Below are 20,280 nucleotides of genomic sequence, written 5' to 3' on the forward strand. Positions count from 1 at the left end.
AGATGTTTGGTTTGGGCATATCAACTTACCACAACCTACTAAGTGTAATAAAATAAAATTTCAAGTTACTCAAAATATTAAAATAAAAGAACATTAAGGTGTGACCCTTAAATATACAATTATGTCTTTTTCTAGAATATACAACACGATATTGATATATAACACTACTAAAAAAATTATCTTTCTTTAAAGCATTAATAACAACATCAAATTAAAAACCCACCTAAATGCTTACCCCACCCACAAACACATTCTCACACGTTTACCTAATTTTCAACTTCACTCTTTGATTTTTTTTTTTTCACTCTGATTACGCTAAGTGACGTCTTTGTTGCTAACAACAAAACTACACAGCAAGACCAAAATTTACATACAAGAAAATTCACTTTTTTTTTTTTAATATGTTCTGACAGTACACTTTTGCTTTGCACAGTTAAACCTATTCTTTAATGATTTTTAAATTTCGAAAGTAATAAAATCAGACGGTGACAAATCTTCGACCTAGTGTTTCAACTTCCTTCAAGGCATTCCCTTGTTGGCGTAGCGATTCACGAGCGCCAAAGCATTGCTTGTGAACTTCTTCACGTTCGAGACTCGATCGCATACATCCGTTTTCACCGAACCGTCCGGTACATCCTGGAATCCGTCCGTACACGTCTCCTCGTCGGTGAGCGCCGCGCTCATCCACGTCTGCACGTTGCTCATCTGGAACAGGAACGATCCGGCGCCTGTTCCGGCGGCTCCTATCTGCCGCATCTGCTTCAGTGAGCCGCGGATTTCGTCGACGGCGTCGTCCAGATTCGAGAAGCAGTCATGGAGAGCCAGGGCGGCGCGCGAGTTTCCGCCGTAGTCGGCCTCGCGAGTGAGGTTGGAAACGTAGGAGGCCGTGCGGTGAACCTTGGAGAGGCTCACGGATATGGCGACACGAGCCAACTGGCCAGGGTTCTGTTGGACTGCATTGGCGTACCGAGAGAGGGAAGTGTAGCACACGTCCGGGTAGAGCGTGGTGTTGCAACTGGTGCGGATGAAATCAGTGTCGCCGTCACCGCCGGTAGAACCTCCGTATTCTCCGGCAGTGGCCGTTGAGAATGCGGCTGCCAAGAAGAAGAGGGATAGGAGAAGATGGTGAGGCCGTTGGGTTCTCATTTTTTGGTTTGTTTCTTTTCTGTTACAACTTGTTTGTGACAGTGTGTGAGGGAGCGCAGTTTTTGTAGGCAACAGCTTGTGGTGAAATTACTTTATGCCCACTATCTTTGGGTATAATAACGAGAAAGCCATTGTTTGAATTTCTTTAATTACTAGTTATTTCAAAAATAATAAGCAATATACCAAGAAAATCCGCATTATTGTTAGATGATTTAGTTCTTTAAACATCTTTACAGGAGTTTTATTTTTCATGTGTATAGAAAATATTTTGTGGGTAGAGGCAGAATTAGTTTTCGATTATCGGCCAGAAAATATTTTGAAAAAACTTAATTTTTAAACTCATAAATTTTCTTAGTCGTTACTTTCAATTTTTAAACTCATAAATTTTCTTAGTCGTTACTTTCATCTTTTAATATATTATGCATGATTAAAGGGAGGTTTTTTAGGTATTTTAATTTTTTAGTATGTATTTTATTCTTTTTACTAATTACATAATCAAGAAAAATCGAAGTTACTGGAAGAGGGTTAATAAAGATAGATTTAAGTAATTGTTATACTATTGTTATATAGGCTAGTCTTGCCTTTGTAGAGAGAGAGAGAGTCATTGGTATTTTTTTATTAATTTTTTTCTTTTTATTTGAGCCCCTGGCCCTTTTATTTACCGAAAAAGAAGAAGAAGATGTATTTAAGTAATTTACAAAGGCCATGAATTCTAATTTAAATGTCAGTTTGTCACTATTGTTAATTTTTTTTTCATTTATTAGTTTTTCAATAACCCTCTTTACATCCATTGATGAATTGTTAATTTAATGAACTAAAAGAAAAGTACTATTTGAATTTGGAGGCTTAAATGATTTCACAGGCATCTCCAGCATTTAAAGAAGGTCATTCATGATTTATACATGGTACTGACATTGAATTGCGATGCTTGGAAAGTTTGAGGAAAAAAACTTGTTCGAATGGTTGATTAAGAAAGAAAGGCTAAAATTAATTTGAAATTTTTATTACTCTGTTTTTGTTTGTTGTTGAAATGGTTTTTGATGCAAAAATAGCTGCACAACATTTTGTTTTATTCGTTTATTTTTGTGAGGCTAGGATGTAATGTACGAGTAGGACTTGTAAAAGAGTTATTAAAAGAATCAAGCGTGGATGAGGTAAACATTAGTATGAAAACAACTTGAACCGGCGAAGACTAGAGTTTTCTTGTTTAGGAAAGCATGCAAAAAGCAACTAGACTTCCTTAATACATGGAAATATAAGTGGCCATGAGTGTTATTGTTCTATTATGGAAATAGAGATATTTGATCAGAGATGAAACGAGTTTATTTTGGATTTTATAGTTTTATAGAATATTTATGGAGAAGATATCTTTAAGAGTAAACAAGTTAATGTGCAGAAGAGAATAACAGCTTAGACAAATGGATGATAGAATAAGTATCATACCTGTAAGTTTTATCTCTTAATTATAAAATTTAACTGTAGGTGATTGAATATTGGATCTTTAATGGATTTTTGGGTCCTAACATTGGATCCACTGTAGTATTAAAAAGAGATTTTTTTATTTTTATTTTTTTATATCAGGAGGATTTTTTTTATTTCCTTTAATTTTCTCGTAGTTGTAATCTCTTGAGATTTTTAGGACGTGGGTCTCTATACTGGCCCATAACAGTTATGATATTACAATTTCATCTCCTAATGTTGCTGTGAAGAAATACGTTCATTATTTCAAGAGAGTCATGGTGGAAGATTTTCTTTTCTCCCCGAAAATGCTAATTATTTAACTTGGAATTTGCCTATAATTTTTCTATTAAGGTAATAAAGACCTAAAATAAATAAATAGATTTAAGTAATCTTTTTTTGTAAACATGTGATCCTTTTAGTTCATTTTTGAATATATTCACATGCAGGTCCCAAATAAAACTATCTTTCTTTATTTGAATTAATTAAGGGTTATTTCACTAACTTCCAAAGACGCTAGAAACAAAATGATGGCAAGCATGTGTTAGTAATAATAGAAGGGAAGTTGATGGGCATGGGGACGCTACTTTTATAATAATAAATAAAAATAATAATTTAGGTGACAACGAGAGGAAGCGACGGATACAGCAGAACCTCTGTCCTATCGGTTCTAATATGCAGTAATCTTTGTTCTATCACTTTAACTGCATAATGATATTTTAGTATAAATGTTTTTTTTTTCTTACAATATTTTTCCATTTAGTTAATATTACTTTTACAAAATTATTCTTATTATGATTTAATCCCCTATCCTTGCCAATGGCGTGCCCATTGCCCACTTCAGTTTTGCGGCTAGTGCAGAATCGTATTAATCACCATCAATTTGGAGTCCATCACGAAATCGAAATGGCTGGTTTTATTTTTGTTATATCATATATGATTAATCTTCTCTCTTACTTTCATAACGAATGATGAAATCCACTTTATTTTTTAAAAAGAAAAAAAATGGAAATCAAAATGAAAGTATAAATTTTTTCTTATATGACATAAGAAAAATAAAATCTAGCCAAACATTCATGTTATAAAATTTCAGATACTCCAGATTTTCAAAAAAAAATAAAAAAATTCAGATATTCCTTGATCATGATTCGGTACTGAAATCTGACTATATCTTTTTAATGCAACATTCGAGTAGCGTTGCTCATTGTAACGAATAGGCATGAATGGAATCCTAATGTGGTGAATTGTAGTTGTCTAGTTGAGGTATTTTTATTGTGACGGCGTCCACTAAAACACCGTCAATGGGCAACAACCTAACAAAGCAACAATCCTTTTGGGTTATATGTGAACATGATATTGGTATTAATATATGGGAAAGATGCGTGTTGTTTTAAATGATATAAACATAGGTCCTTTTAAGAGAGTGATAGACACAAAAAGATGAGACTTACATTTTTATTTTATTTTTTTCAGTGAAACTTATACCTCTTTGTGTCTATCTCTCTTTTGAAAATATTTTAGGTATCATTTAAAAGGACCCACATTTCTCTCTTAATATATATATATATATATATATATATATATATATATATATATATATATATATATGAAATATGTTATTCTACCTACTCTTATTTTGCTTACATTTGCCTACCTCTTTCAACACCGTTAGATTTCAATCTCATCCAACGGTGGATATTTTTAAAATAAAATAAATTTTTCCCTCTTTCTTTCTCCTCACTTTCTCCCGCATCCTTTCTCTCAAGACAAAAAATTTAGGGAACGAAAAACACATACCATCAACAATCATCATTTGAAAAACCTCACTTCCTCCAAAACCTAAAATATCTCATTGTCCAAAACTCAATTTTTCCCAAAAGTCAAAACATATTACGAACGAAAAAATTTCTGGGAATGTTATCAAAAAAAAAAATAATAATAAAATTTCTGGGAATTTCACATAGAACCATACAAGTAACAAAAGAGTCATATGAAACAAACCCATTACTTTTGTTGTTGGATTGTATGAGAAATTTTTAAAAGATTATTTAATAAAAGATTACTTTTCACAATAAAGGTGTTTCTGTAATTTTTGGTAAATTAATGAAGAGTATTTCAGTAAAATATATGTTATAAAAAAAAAAGTACGAAAACATCCTTCATTAGTTCATCTAAAATTACAGAAACACCATTCATTAATCAAAACGACGTAATTTTTGGGTAGCTGTAGATAACCTTATCTAAAGTGGCTGTATTTACCCTATATATATATATATATATATATATATATATATATATATATATAGGTAGTATACAATGACACCGGTGTCAAATTTAAAGTTTGACACATCATCTGAGAGCTGTTAGATAAAAAAGGATCAATGGTATCACATGCTTATAAATCAGAGTCGTTGATCTTTTTTTATCTAACGGCTCTCCGATGAGGTGTCAAACTTCAAATTTGACACCGGTGTCAAAGGAACTTTACTGTTATATATATGAGGTAGGATCCTTTGACACCGGTGTCAAATTTGAAGTTTGACACCTTATCTGAGAGCCGTTAGATCAAAAAAGATCAACGACTCTGATTTGTAAGCATGTGATACCATTGATCTTTTATGATCCAACGGCTCTCAGATGAGGTGTCAAACTTCAAATTTGACATTCGTGTCAAAGGATCCTACCTTATATATATATATATATATATATATATATATATATATATATAAGGGCATTATATTCTTACACCGGTGTAAGAGTTAAAAGTTTTACACTCAATATTTTGACCATTGATCCACTTGTATCCAATGGCTCACATTATTAAAAAATTTGATCCCTTAGATATAAATGAGATCAACAGACAAGATTAAGAGTGTAATTTACATTGGTGTAAAATGATTCTGAACCATATATATATAGGAAAAGTATTTCTACAGCCACTTTAGGTAAGGTTATCTACAACCACCATTTTTAACTATGTTCTCCCGGGAGAACATAGTTATAACATTAAAGTTGCTTTTTTCTCTCTCTCCACGTTAGCAAACAGGTTTTGAAAAGTAACTGAGAGAGAGAAAAAAAACAACTTTACTGTTATTACTATATTTTTCCGAGATAACATAATTAAAAATAGTGACTGTAGATAACCTTATCTAAAGTGGTTACAGAAATGTTTATCATATATATATATATATATATATATATGGTTTTCGTTTTATCCTTTAACATAACACAACAAACTTTCCTACACTCACAATATTTTGTGGGGCCCACACTTTTTAAAACAAAAAAATAAATAAAAAATTAAGGCACGCAAAACGAATCTCTATAACATTACATAATCACTTTTCCTACAACATAACTCTTATAAAACCCATATATATATATATATATATATATATATATATATATATATATGATGTTTCTTCACACTTGCCCATATATATATAATGTTTCTTCACACTTGCCCACTATGGCCATGCGTGAAACTTTTGTTCCAACTTTTTTAACAATAGTGCCTTTGCCTTCCTTTCGATCCCTTCCACACATACCCATTCAAGCACCATCATTGTGTGTCCGGTGGGAGTTAACCTTCCCCACAATCACCGTCCATTAGGGATTTTCTCCTTTGCGCTAAACCTAAACCAAACCAAACCAATTGTGAACAAGACCTTACGCATTCCGGAAAAGGTCAGCATTTATTACCCTTATGATTAAGAAATGACTTGTTTGTTGAAGTAAAAAGGTTCGTTTATTTAAAAGTTTGACCGGATTAATTTTCTGGTCAAATATATTATCATTGTAATATATAACGACGCGATAGTATATTAAATATGCTATAATTTGCAAGAAAGAATGAGTTCAAATTTAGTATATTTTAGGAATGATATTTAATAATTTATTGTATCCAAAAAAAATATTTAATAATTTATTATTCATTCCTACTTATCAAAAAAAAAATCATTCCTCGAGAATATAAGATAAACTAATAAAAAAACTACAGATAGATTATCATATAATTGATCAAATGCATAAAGTAGAGAGGATATAACAAAGATACCCTCTCACCTTTTGACCCTCTGGCTTGTTGCAGCAGACGTGGGACGCGGTAGTCAAGGTACCACTTTTGCTGTGGTCAAATGTGATATGCTCAGTACCGCGTCTCTGAGCAATTAATGTGCCTCTGGTTCAATGCTGCAGAAAGCCTGAAATTGCGAATGTCGCTTTGCTCAAACTACCGCGTCTGAAAACAGTGGCTACACTATCACGTCGTTATGCATTACAATCAAAGGCGGACCGCGGACCTAGGTGGTTACACATGTCCGCAAGTGCGGACATAAGATTTTCTTTTTCTTTTTTGCAAGTTTTTATTTGTCTCTTGGTTCAATATTTATATTAACAGTAAATACTCTTTTAAGTCCTCATTAAATAATGAGTAAACACCTTTTTTAGTCCCTGTCAATATCTACGAAGTCCTTTTCAGTCCCTGACAATAAAAAAGGACCAAATTGGTCCCTGAAAGTACAAGAAAAGGGCCACTCTACATATTTGGGAGTTGACATAAGGACTAACATGACCCTTTTTTTGTAATTTCAGGGGCCAATTTGGTCCTTTTTTATTGCCAGGGGCTAAAAAGGACTTCGTAGATATTGACAGGGACTAAAAATGGTGTTTACTCTTAAAAAATACGATCCCCACTTTAGTCCCTTATAAAAAAAAATTAGTCTTCAGCTTTCTAAGAAATTCAGAGTGATCAATTTCGTTAAAATCGTGATCCCTCACAAATTCAAAAAAGACCCACATTAGTTGCTCAAAAGGACTAAAATGTGTCCACTTTGAATTTCATAGGGACCAGGTCACTCAATTTTTTTTGTAAGGGACTAAAGTAGGGACCGAATTTTTTGTTAGGAATCAAAAAGAGTATTTACTCTTATATTAGTTAGTAACGTAGCAATGTACATAAATGATTAAAACAACGTAGCAATGCAAATTGATTAGAGAGAAAACTTATTCTTCCTCTCCTGTCACGTACTCATTCTCATGCTCTCTTCATCCTTTGTTTCTTATTTCATTTTTCTAAAAAGACAGGATTGACATTCTCAAATAAGTTAATCTCTAGAGACGAGGCATTCACTGTGATTTCGCTTGCCTTCTGTATAGGTGGTGTTGACTTTTTTATTCACCATTATAAAATAGAATGATGGTGTATGATGTACTGGAGTATATTCTAATATTTGTTTTGGAAGATTGGTAAGATTTAGGGGAGAATGATTGGTCAAACTATTGACTGCAGCTTTGTATGGAAGCAACTAGATTATGAGCGAGTTCATAACCTTGTATATAAAGCATTAATCTAAACTGTCTTTACAAAAAAAAAATTGGGGGCGTTGCCCACGAACCCTCATCACTAAATGTGCGGACATAAAATTTTGTTCCAGGGTCCGCCACTTATTACAATGATAATATATTTGACCAGAAAACTAATCCGATCAAACTTTTAAATAAACGAATTACTCAGGCCAAAAAGCCAAGTAAAAACCACCAAGTTGTGCTCACCAAAAAAAAACCATCAAGTTGTTAAAGCATGAGATAATTGCTGCACATTTTTCAAACCTATTCTATGGAAACTATAAGAAAAAGCGGATCATAGGTTAGAAAATAATATAAACTAATATTATTAAACTCGACTCAGGCATTGATCTGGTCGGGACATTGGGTCACTAATCGGATCGGTTGACCCATATATATATAAATATAATTATATTCTCCATATACAAAATGAATTAAACAAGGTTAACTAAATAAGCTCAAAAATTACTCAATCACATTTATACAAGTTCATGAAGCACAAATAAATCAAATGCATGTTATTACTACGTCAATTCAAATTGCAACTCAGAATTTCCATAAGCATATCTTTGAATAACATTCAAAAGGCCAGATGTTGTCAACTCAGATTTTTCAAATTCATTTACATTGAAATGACATATGTCACATTCTCTTAATTTATTGTACCGCAAATTCTTCAGTATTAGAAGCTGAAATTTGAGGTAGTTGTATAATAGTATACTACTAGCAAATAAAATTATAAAAAAATTTAAAATGATTTCAACATTTTTCTGAAGAGATGAAACAATTTTGGTCTCTTTTTTTATTTTATAAAAATTACCAGGTTTGACCGAGTCCGATGCATGGCTGGTCCAATACATTACACAAACTTGTCCAATGACCGGTTCATAGGGTTTCAGGTGGACCCGACCAGGTTTCATAACACTAAATATATACCACTAAAAAGGCATTTACCCAACACCGTAAAATTTTGGGTTGAATTAATTTTTTACATGATATATATCTGAGCTCCAGTGTTCATAAAATCACAAATTCGATCTTCACCGCCCCATTTGTGAAATTAAATAAGCATAAGTAAAACCAAAAAAATTTGGGCCTATGCAATATTCACGTTTCAAGCCCAAAGGGCTCTTATGTGAGGGGTGTGTGTTAGATAATACTATAAACCATTAATTTTTTTTTCACCCAACAACTTAAAAGTTTGGATTGAATTAGTTCTTTACACCACAAAAGATAAAAAATGATTGTTTATAAATAATAAATTATAATTACAATGCCCTGTTATTCAAGAAACTCTTTCCTCCAAATCAATGTTATTAAACCCGACCCGAGCATCGACCCGGTTGGGGTACTGAGTTATTGGGTTGTTGGTCGAACTGGTTGATCTAAATATATATAAATATATAAAAATATATATAAATATGAACATATAAATTTAATTATATTCTCCATATCTAAAATGAGTTTAAAAAGGTTCACTAAATAAGCTAAAAAATATGAGCACAAATAAATGAAAATGCATGCTATTACTATTACTATGTCAATTTAAATTGTAATTCAGAATCTCCATAAACATATCTCTCAATGACATTGAACTCATATTTTTTAAATTCATCTACATTGAAATGACATATGTCGCATTCTCTTAATTTATTATTCCGCAAATTGCTTCGGTATTGGAAGCTGAAATTTGAGGTCATTGTCGAGGAGTACACTAAAAATAAAATTACAATTTTTTTTTAAAAATAAGTTCTACATTTTTCTGACAAGATGAAATAATTTTGGTATTTTTCGATGATCGATTTGCCGGATTTTGGGTCGACTCGGGTTTCACAAAAGTGCTCCAAATTTAAGAACAGGTTATGAGGAAAATGTAAAATTCTTCAAAATTAAAAAAAAAAAACAGAAAGAGTAAAGTCATTTTGGGTCCCTAACAAAAAAATATGGTCCTCACTCTAGTTCCTTATAAAAAACAATTAATTGTTTGGTCCCTATTAGTCGTCTGGTCCTTTTGAGGGACTAATATGAGTCTTTTTTGAATTTGTAAAAGATCATAATTTTAATTAAATAAGTCCATTTTGAATTTCTTAACAACCTCACGATTAATATTTTTTATAAAGAACTAAAGTAAGTACCGTATTTTTTATTGTAAAGGACTCAAAAGACACTTTAGTTAAACAAAAACAAAACAAAAATCACGAGATTGTGGATGTTTCTTGTTTGAAGCGACGCTCTAATACCATGTTAGCTTTTAAGTTCAACCTTGACTTTAAAAAAACAAACAGTAGCCAGTACAAGGGGAAAAGAACCTCATAATTTTGATTTGAAAAAACACTCAACCTACCTGAATCCATTTGACAATAACATCTTTACCAAATAACGGGCTCAACGGCGTAATTGACTCTTTTTTATCCAAAAAGGATAAGAGAGGACTAGGAGAACTTTCTCGATTCATGGGTACTCTTTGTTTTTTTTTTATCAATATTAGAGCAATCTAAGACCGCCTAAGGATGCTCTAATTAAGCACAAAAATTGTGCCTAGAGGATATGATTAATTGTAGTTACGAACTTTCTATATCGGGGCTTTATAGTCTTGCCATGTATTCTCCTCCAATCATGGAAATTTAGGCGTCAAGGAAGTATGCACGTTTGGTAACGCAGCTAAGATTTAGAAATATCACTTGTAAAGGTGATATAAAATAGTTTGTTCAAAGATAACCTAAATTTGTCAGAATTAGGCGATTTCTTGTAAGACATTTTATTGTTAAACCATTGTTTTTATCTATCTGTATTATCCTCATATATTCATGGTGAGTGCAATGTCATTACTCATCGACTTATCCGTTGGCCTTTTTTTTTTTTTTTTGGTGAATACTTATCCGTTGGTCTTTAAGAATTAATAATGTTGAGGTTTAGTCAAAAGAACTGTCACCTTTCATCTCTAATTTTCTCTTTTACTTTCTTATTTTTTATTATTTTGAAAGACAACATATGAGTGCATGTAAGCATCAAACTAAAGTTAAATTTTGTTGTCATTATCTAGACACCCTACGTAATCAAGAAAAATAATTTTGCATAATACAATTCTGTTACGGATAGAAAGGAATCAAAGAATGGACGATTGAGAAAAGATGCGAACTGAAATCTGTGTATAAACCAGCCAGGCACTATAAAGGGGAGACAGGTATAGAGAAAAACCTTTTCGTGTGGATCTCTAAAGCTTTGTGGATGACTCATACGCATCTAAACATCAACGTCACCGTCGAAACAACGAGATCCCGGGCCAATAAGACTCCGTGAATGAGGGATAATTACAAAACTTCGCTGTTTATTATCTTTGGTTGAGTGTGAAACTATGAATTAATCCTAGTGGGTCTGGCTTGAATTAAAGCTATTTTTCCATTGGACCAACAAAAGAGCGAGAGATATGGAAAGAACCCCTTATGAGTTATGATGAGTCATTCTACCAATGTGAATTGAGAATCTATTATGAGCTGCATGCATAAAGACACAGCTTCCATAAATATTGGGTAGCCTTATCATTAAAACTAAAGGCCATATGGAATATCATATTGACAGTAACATTAACTACCCATCCTAAATGCAAAAGCACTTGCTAACCCTTACCAGAAGGGACATATGAAACCTAGCTATTACAAAGGAAGTCATGTAGAAATTTGTTTCAGCACATAGGGGGAAAGTGTTCGAGTTTGGGCAATCCTTTTTCAATCATTGGCATCCCAAATAAATGAATAAGACCTTGGAATAGAACACGTGGACTGCTTGACATTCCACCACAGACTCTGTAACTGATGTAATCGTTATAGTAATTGAGCAGGAACTCGTACTTATCTGTTCAAAAATCAAACCTTAAAAAAGCATATCAAGATATATATCCTACAAAGAAACCCCTCTAATATAACCTCTAGCCAAACAGGGAATTCAAAGAAAAATTTGGGGAAAATGAGAGAACTTCACTCGTTCCGGTGGATCTCAGACACAAAAACATATCAGGGGAAATATGCTATTGATATCATATGTAAATAACACCGTAATTATTTAATTAAAACAATATAGTAATGCATATATATAAGTCTCCACAAGACCTAAAGTCAGGACATACGGAATGTGTAATCTTTTGCTTTGTAACATTAGGATTTCATGCCTTAATACATAGACAACTTGGCATCCCATGCAAAACTCATGTCGGCCTTAAGCCAGAATAAGAAAGATAAAAATGTCCAATCTTACATTGCTCCAGAGCCAATCACGTTTTCTGAGCCTAATGCATACAACATTTAATTGTGTACAGCAAAGATAGAGTCCTGCTTCCACAATCCCTAACAAAATAACCACAATTTTACAATGTGTCTGACCAAATGCGCCGTTGTAGCAATACTTTTTTTTAAACACTCATACTTTAGTCACTTTCCATTTATTATCACCCATGTTTGTGTTGGAATTAATTTTTTAAATTAATTATTTTTATGAATAAGAAGTTTGAATTGAAAATGTGTGTCTTTTACTCAACCCGCCTCCTAGCCAATCACCAGACTAGCTCGAGCACAACCGAGCTCTGATATCACTGTCAGGCGAGTCCAGGGGAAGCATGTGGCAGAGGACCACCATCAATGGACTAAGCTATTCCAAATACACAAAGCGGAGCCGACACCATATCTCAACCAAAAACCTTAAGGTATTGAGTTAAGGTTTTGAGTTTATGGGTCCTTCCACTTATATACTCTTCACTTAATCCATTATCAACAAATGTGAGACTCATTAGGTCTCAACAAAATTATCCCCTCTCAATAATTTTAACACCATAATGGATAACAGTTTGCTTGTATTGATCCATAAGCACAAGTAGATGAGCTATGCCACACTTTCAAAACATCAGTTGAATCACAATATAAAGGTTTTGACGTATTCTACAGAAGGACAGAAAAAAGCAAGAAAACGAAATTTTCTTATGAAATTTTTATTTCTAAATCAAGAATCATTTATATCAATTGGCAATAACAATATTAACTTTGTAGATTTTAAATCATCTACTCCACCAATCCTTTCATTTGTCAAGAAAAAAAAGGGCTAACTAATATATCTTTATATAAAAGAGAATTAGTCCCTACATAGAAAACATAAATTATAGCTTTAATTCACTAACATGGATGAGGCCAGGCAGAGGGTAGTCCTTAATTAGCTGCAATATGTCAAGGCATAAATCCAGAGCAGTTTGCAAACAATCATAGCTAACCATATTAATCAAATATGGTGAATATTTAACAAAACAAGCATTATATATGAAATACTGCTGATTAATATTAAAAAACAATATAAAGATGTAAATCATTCCTATCAACGAAGTTCAAGCTCATCAAGAAAAGATGATGTGGCAGTTATAACTTGAAAACAAATCTATATATTCTCAATGTGTGATTAGGAAGTTAAAGGCAAGTAGTTATGTTAAAAATAATTGTGATTGCGTTAATTTTAGATTTTTAGTTTAACATATTAAGGGGGGAAAAACAAAAAAAATTATTTACAAATAATGAATGTATATAAAATTGAGTTAAATAGAATAAATCCTCCCCAAATGCCCAGCTGCAAATTAAATTCAAAGCAGAACAGTAACCAGAAGCGGCTCATTATCATTCAAATATACACTCGGCCAGGATGGTAAATTCCATGAAATTTGTGACTCAAAAAATGTTATTAGTTATTAGTGAATAACATGCTGCTATATTGCTGCGCAAAAAATGTTGCATTAATTCCATCAATAAATGAGTTTGGTTCATTGTTTGAAGAATAAATGTTAATCAGTTAGTTAGTTTGATGATCCCTACAAATGGGTTTTGCATTGAAGTTCTCTGAACATCACAAGAGACCGAAGAATCTGAAATGTGGGAACGGGAACAATATGAAAATCATAAATGTCAAAGTTCAAGGCATTCCCTTGTTGCTATAGCTATTGGCAAGCGCCAAAGCATTGCTTGTTATCTTCTTCACCTTCGTCACCCGACGGGATACATCCGTCTTCACCGGACCCTCCGATACGTCGTTTAATCCGTCCATACACGTCCCCTCGTTGGTGATTGCCGCGCTCATCCACGTCAGCACGTTGCTCATCTGGAATCGGAACGAGCTGGTGCCATCACCGGCGCCGACGCCGGAGGATCCTATCTGCCGCATCTGCTTCAGTGAGTCGCGGATTTGGTCGACGGCGTCGTCTAATTTCGAGAAGCAGTCATGGACCTCCTTGGCAGCGGGCGAGTTGCCGGCTTTGAGAGTGAGGTTGGAGAGGTAGGAAGCTGCGCTTTGGACCTTCAAGAGGCTAACGGCTATGGCGACGCGAGCCAGCTGGCCAGGGTTCTGTTGGACAGCATTGGCGTGCCGAGAGAGGGAACTGTAGCAGACTTTCGGGTAGAGCGTGGTGTTGCAACTCGTCCGTATGAAATCAGTGTTGTCGTCACTACTGGTGGTTCCTCCGTTTTCTACGACGGTGGCCGCTGAGAATGCGGCTGCCAAGAAGACGAGGGATAGTAGGAGATGGAGAGGCCGTTGGATTCTCATTTTTTGGTTTGGGTTTGGTTCCGTTGTGTTACGATTTGTCTGTTTGTGCAAGTGAGAGCTGTTTATATAGGCAACAGATTCGCGTGAAATTATTATATGTATGCTATCTTTGGCTGTAATAATGAGAATGCCATCATTCCTTTTCTGCCTAAAACTCTAATTAGCCTCCAACCTCCAGGACGCGTGCAGAAAACTCTCCTATAACTTGTCAATAAGCACGGTTTTGGCAGTTGAGTTGTAATACAGATTACAGGGTGTATTTGCAAATATTGAAAATTTATTGCATGATTTATTACAAACAATACTCTGTTATATAGATCATAGTGTAATGAGTTGTACATATGTTACAGCCATCTAGATTTTATTTTATTTTTTGGTAAGCAGCCATCTAGATCTTTCTATTAATGTACATTGTGATCATAATAATAGATATAAAAAAATTCATATTTCATTTCTCCTTTTTCATTTTTGAGTATATTCTTATTTTCATATTAGGAATACAGACCTTATTTGTAAATATTGAAGATTTGTTACATCAAATATTCTATTATATTGCCATGACTTGTAAGTTTGTTACAGCCATATAGATTTTTTCTAAAATAAAAATAAATAAACTCTTATTTGTAAATATCGAAGTCTAAAAAGGAATAAAAATTCGTGAAAGTAAATCATAATAATAGAGATAAAAAAATTCATATTTCATTTCGACTTTTTCATTTTTGAGTACATTCTTATTTTCATATTAGGAATACAGACCTTATTGGTAAGTATGGAAGATTTGTTACAACAAATATTCTAATATAGTGCCATTAGTTGTAAGTTTGTTACAGTCATATGGAATTTTTTTTTTAAAAAAAAAATACTCATTTAAAATTTGTTCTGGCCGGCTCAATTGACCAGCCTAATAACGCCCATTTGGATGGGCTTTCAAATATTGTCATAGAGATATTGTACTAAACAAAAAGAGAGCAAAATCATTCAGTTCTAAACATACTTTTGAACAAATTTTATTCATCTAAGCAACCCAATTAGTAAAATACCCAAACACAAATATCGTTTTAGGCGAACTCAAGAAAGCAAGACATAAATATAAATCAACAATTGAATTCTCCCTCTACTCTCAGCGACATAGGAAGACAACAAAATAGCACTTTTTGCATGTTTGCTCAGCAATACAACCTTGTCCCTCAGCATCCACAGTTCCTAATGAACCGAATCCTTGAAGTTGTCGAAGTATATGTCAACCCAAGCCATGTTGAGTCGACTAAATTCATTGAAGTTAGTGAGTTAAATAAGTTGGTCCATCTAAATTTAAAAGTAAAGGAAAAAAGAGAGATATATTGTCACATTTTTAATGATTTGAGATTTTATCCAATTATTATCAATATAGTCAATTTTATTATATATAGTGTCCTGTTCATACAAGATTGAATGATAATAATAAAATAATAAAAAAATACATTAACATTGTAGCAAAATTAAATCTTCAAAATGTTGGCCTTGCTAGTTTTGTCCTCAAGGCCCATGCTAGCCTTGCCAGTTTGAGTTTGGGAAAATCAGTTCATGGGTTTGTGTTCAAGTTTGGATTTGAGGATGATCTCCATGTTCAGAACACTATGACTCACATATATTGGTGTTGCGAGGGAGGGGTTGAGTTTGCTAGGAATGTGTTCAATGAAAATCCAAAGAAGATTCGGTGACATGGAGTGCCATGATTAGAGGGTATGCGACTTTAGGATGTTCTGCATTCGCCATTGTATTGTTTAGGGAAATGCATGTTATTGGAATTTCCCCTGATGAGACAACCATGGTTTCTGTTCCATCTGCTTATGTTGATTTGGGGGCACTTAAGCAAGGTAAATAGTTGGAATCTTATATTGAGAGGAAAAACATACTAAATTTTGTGGTGCTATGAAATGTGCTAATAGACATGTTTCCAAAATGTGGTAGAACCTGTGGGATGCTTGATATTCCCCTACAGACTGTGCAACTGATGTAATCGTTACAGTAATGGAGTTGGAACTCGTACTTATCTATTCAGAAATCAAACCAGATAAACCAAATAATGGTAGCTTAGTTGACGCATGAGAGCTGAGCAGGTGGGGTGAGAGCATGTGTTTAATCCTCTTCATACCACATTTGGGAAGGGTTTAAAGTCTTAATCCTGAATCTGCCCCGATTTGAACTAGTCGCGAAACGATAAACCAATTACAATATTTCAAAAAAAAAAGAAATCAAACCAGATAAGGAATAAGAAGAACAAGTAATATTTATCAAGTCCCAACAATACATTATAACATCTTTAAAAAGCCCCATTGAAAAAAACGAAAAGCAAATGTTGTTTTTCTTGTGTTTTTCTTTTTTCCTTAGATAATAAGATATTGTGGTAAAAAAAAAACCATCAAAATTCTAAAAAAAAGCATATCAAGTGAGGAATGATTCCAAAATCTATCAAGATATCCAACAAAGAAACCCCACTAATATAAACTCTAGACAATTAAGACCGAAGAATCTATACATTTTCAATGTGTGATTAAGAAGTCAAATGCAATTAGTTCTGTAAAAAAATAATTGTGATTGTGTTAATTTTAGATTTTTAATTTAACATATTAAGGGGGAAAACAAGAAACTTTATTTACGACTAATGAATGCATATAAGATCGAGTTAAATAGAATAAATCCTCCTCAAATGCCCAGCTGCAAATTAAATTCAAAGCACAACAGTAACCAAAAGCGGATCATTATCATTCAAACATTCAAAGCCAATATGATAGATGGTATGAAATTCGTGACTCTAAAAATGTTATTAGTTATTAGTGAATAACAAGCAGCTATATTTATGCGCAAAAATATAAACGAAGAAACAAGTGAGAAGTAGAAGTGAAACATGATAATTTATAGAGATATTGTGCTAAACAGAAAGAGAGAAAATCATTCAATTCAGGATATACTTCGAACAGATTGTACTCGTCCATGCAATCCAATTGGTAAATTACCCAAACACAAACTTCATTTTAGATGAACTCATGAAAGCGAGATATAAAAGCAAATCAAATCAACGATGCAATCCTTCCTCTACTATCAGAGACACATGCTGAGAGTTGACTAAATTCATTCGAGTTGGTGAATTAAATAAGTTATATTGTCACATTTTGAATGATTTTATATTATATGCGATTATTAATGTAGTCAATTTTATTATATATATAGTTTCAATGCAATATTGTATGATAATAATAATAAAAACACAATAACATTGTAGCAAAATTAAATGCTGAAAATGTTGCATTAATTCAATCAATAAATGAGTTTAGTGCATTGTTTGAAAAACAAATGTTAATCAGTTAGTTAGTTTGATGAACCCTATAAATGGGTTTTGCATTGAAGCCCTCTGTGCAACATCACACCAAGAGACTGAAGAGTCTGAAATGTGGGAATGGGAACGATATGAAAATCATAAATGTCAAAGTTCAAGGCATTCCCTTGTTGCTATAGCTATTCACAAGCGCCAAAGCAGTGCTTGTTATCTTTTTCACCTTCGTCACCCGACGGGATACATTCGTCTTCACCGGACCCTCCGATACGTCGTTTAATCCTTCCATACACGTCCCCTCGTTGGTGATCGCCGCGCTCATCCACGTCAGCACGTTGCTCATCTGGAATCGGAACGAGCTGGTGCCATCGCCAGCGCCAGAGGATCCTATCTCCCGCATCTGCTTCAGTGAGTCGCGGATTTGGTCGACGACGTCGTCTAATCTCGAGAAGCAGTCATGGACAGCCTTGGCAGCGGGCGAGTTGTCGGCTTCGAGCGTGAGGTTGGAGAGGTAGGAGGCCACACTTTGGACCTTCAAGAGGCTAACGGCTATGGCGACGCGAGCCAGCTGGCCAGGGTTCTGTTGGACAGCAGTTGCGTGCCGACAGAGGGAGCTGTAGCAGACTTTCGGGTAGAGCGTGGTGTAGCAACTCGTGCGGATGAAATCAGTGTTGGCGTCACTGCCGGTGGTTCCTCCATTTTCTACGGCGGTGGCCGCTGAGAATGCAGCTGCCAAGAAGACGAGGGATAGTAGGAGATGGAGAGGCCGTTGGGTTCTCATTTTTTTGTTTGGTTTGGGTTTGGTTTCGTTGTGTTACGATTTGTCTGTTTGTGCAAGGGAGAGGGGTTTATGTAGGCAACAGATTCGTGTGAATTTATAATATGCACGCTATCTTTGGCTGTAACAATGAGAATGCCAGCCTACCTTTTCTGTTTGAATTCCTTTAATTATCAGTTATTTAAAAAAAATTATCATGCAATTTAAAATTTAACAACGTGAATTTTTAAATTTAGAAGTTTTGCGTAGTCTGAATTTAATAATGAGAATGCCATCAATCCTTTTCTGCCTAAAACTGTAATTAGCCTCCACCCTCCAGGACCGTGCAGAAAACTCTCCCATGACTTTTCAATAAGCACGGTTTTGACAGTTGAGTTGTAATACAGGGAGTATTTGCAAATGAGAAAAGTGTTTGTCATTTTAAATGATCTAAAATTATTTCATTTTAAAAGAGAGAAAGACATAGATAAAGGAAGAGAGAGAGTTGACAAAAAAATAAAGGTGTGAGTCCTACCTCTCTTTATAGTGTAAAATGATATAAGTTGTGTCATTTAAAAGGATAAACACTTTTTCTCTTTGCAAATATTGAAAATTTATTACATGATTTCTTGCAAACAGTATTCTGTTATATAGTGCAATGAGTTATGCATATGTTACAGCCATCTAGTTCTTTATATTAATGTACATTTGGATCATAATAATAGAGATAAAAAAAATTCATATTTCATTTTTCCTTTTTCATTTTCGCGTATATTCTTATTTTCATAAGGAATACAGACCTTATTTGTAAATAATACCGAAGATTTGTTACAGAAAATATACTGATATAGTGCCTCGAGTTGTAAGTTTGTTACGGCTATATAGATTTTATCGAAAAATAAAAGAGGAAGGTTATACTTACAACTTTTTTTTTTACAACCATATCTTAATTAACACTATTGATTTTCATCAATCAATAGTTATCATTTCTTATGAATTAATAATTAATTAATGAGTTTAATTTGTGAAAATAGTAACCGTTAATTGACAGAAATCAACGGTATTAAGAAATGGTTGTAAGAGGTTGTAAAAAAAAAGTTATAAGTATAACCTTCCTCAAAATAAAAATAAATCAAAGGGAGGTTTTATTGTATTTTAATTTATCTGTATATTTTTTTATAGCTACATCAACATCTACAATATTTTCATTCCAAACCAATTGAGAAAACCACGGGTTGAACCCGGACCCAGAATAGAAAGGGCAGGATGCTGATTAGAGGTGGCAAAACGGATTGAATTCGACGGATTAACTTGCCAACTCGGCAAAACTGGACATATTGGATTACATATATTAATTCATCAACCCACTTCAACCCAAAAGCGAACCTAGAATTTTTTTTTAATGTCTGCATACTTAGAATAAGAGAATAAGGGAAAAAAATTTTAAAGAAAATTTTAAATATATTAAAATACAAAAGAATATAAAAAAAGAAAAGAAAACTTTAACTTCAATTTAATCTCTTAGGAAAAAAAAAAGTCTACTCGTGATCCCTCAGAATTCAAAAATAGACCCAAATAATCAAAATCATGGTCCTGTGAAATTCAAAAAGACCCACATTAATCCCTCAAAATGACTAACATGGGTCTATTTTGAAATTTAAAAGGATCACGAGTCGACTTTTTTTAAGAC

The 20,280-nt window shown here is 33.5% G+C and overlaps 3 protein-coding genes across 3 annotated transcripts; all 3 read right to left on the reverse strand.

Moving 5' to 3' along the window:
• Positions 1-259: 259 nt before the first annotated feature.
• LOC133290847 (21 kDa protein-like) lies at positions 260-1,168 on the reverse strand. The gene has a single exon (XM_061488974.1). The coding sequence runs from the start codon at positions 1,144-1,146 to the stop codon at positions 520-522; it is 627 nt and encodes a 208-aa protein (XP_061344958.1). The 5' UTR covers positions 1,147-1,168; the 3' UTR covers positions 260-519.
• A 12,722-nt stretch (positions 1,169-13,890) lies between these two features.
• LOC133290846 (21 kDa protein-like) lies at positions 13,891-14,520 on the reverse strand. The gene has a single exon (XM_061488973.1). It carries the CDS (start codon positions 14,518-14,520, stop codon positions 13,891-13,893), a length of 630 nt encoding a protein of 209 aa, XP_061344957.1.
• Positions 14,521-17,990: 3,470 nt separating this feature from the next.
• On the reverse strand, positions 17,991-18,614 carry LOC133290848 (21 kDa protein-like). The gene has a single exon (XM_061488975.1). It carries the CDS (start codon positions 18,612-18,614, stop codon positions 17,991-17,993), a length of 624 nt encoding a protein of 207 aa, XP_061344959.1.
• Positions 18,615-20,280: the final 1,666 nt, after the last annotated feature.

The sequence above is a fragment of the Gastrolobium bilobum genome, unplaced genomic scaffold (assembly GCF_033153095.1).
Source record: "Gastrolobium bilobum isolate Gb01-03AN ecotype WA unplaced genomic scaffold, APGP_CSIRO_Gbil_v1 utg966, whole genome shotgun sequence".
Taxonomy (NCBI): domain Eukaryota; kingdom Viridiplantae; phylum Streptophyta; class Magnoliopsida; order Fabales; family Fabaceae; genus Gastrolobium; species Gastrolobium bilobum.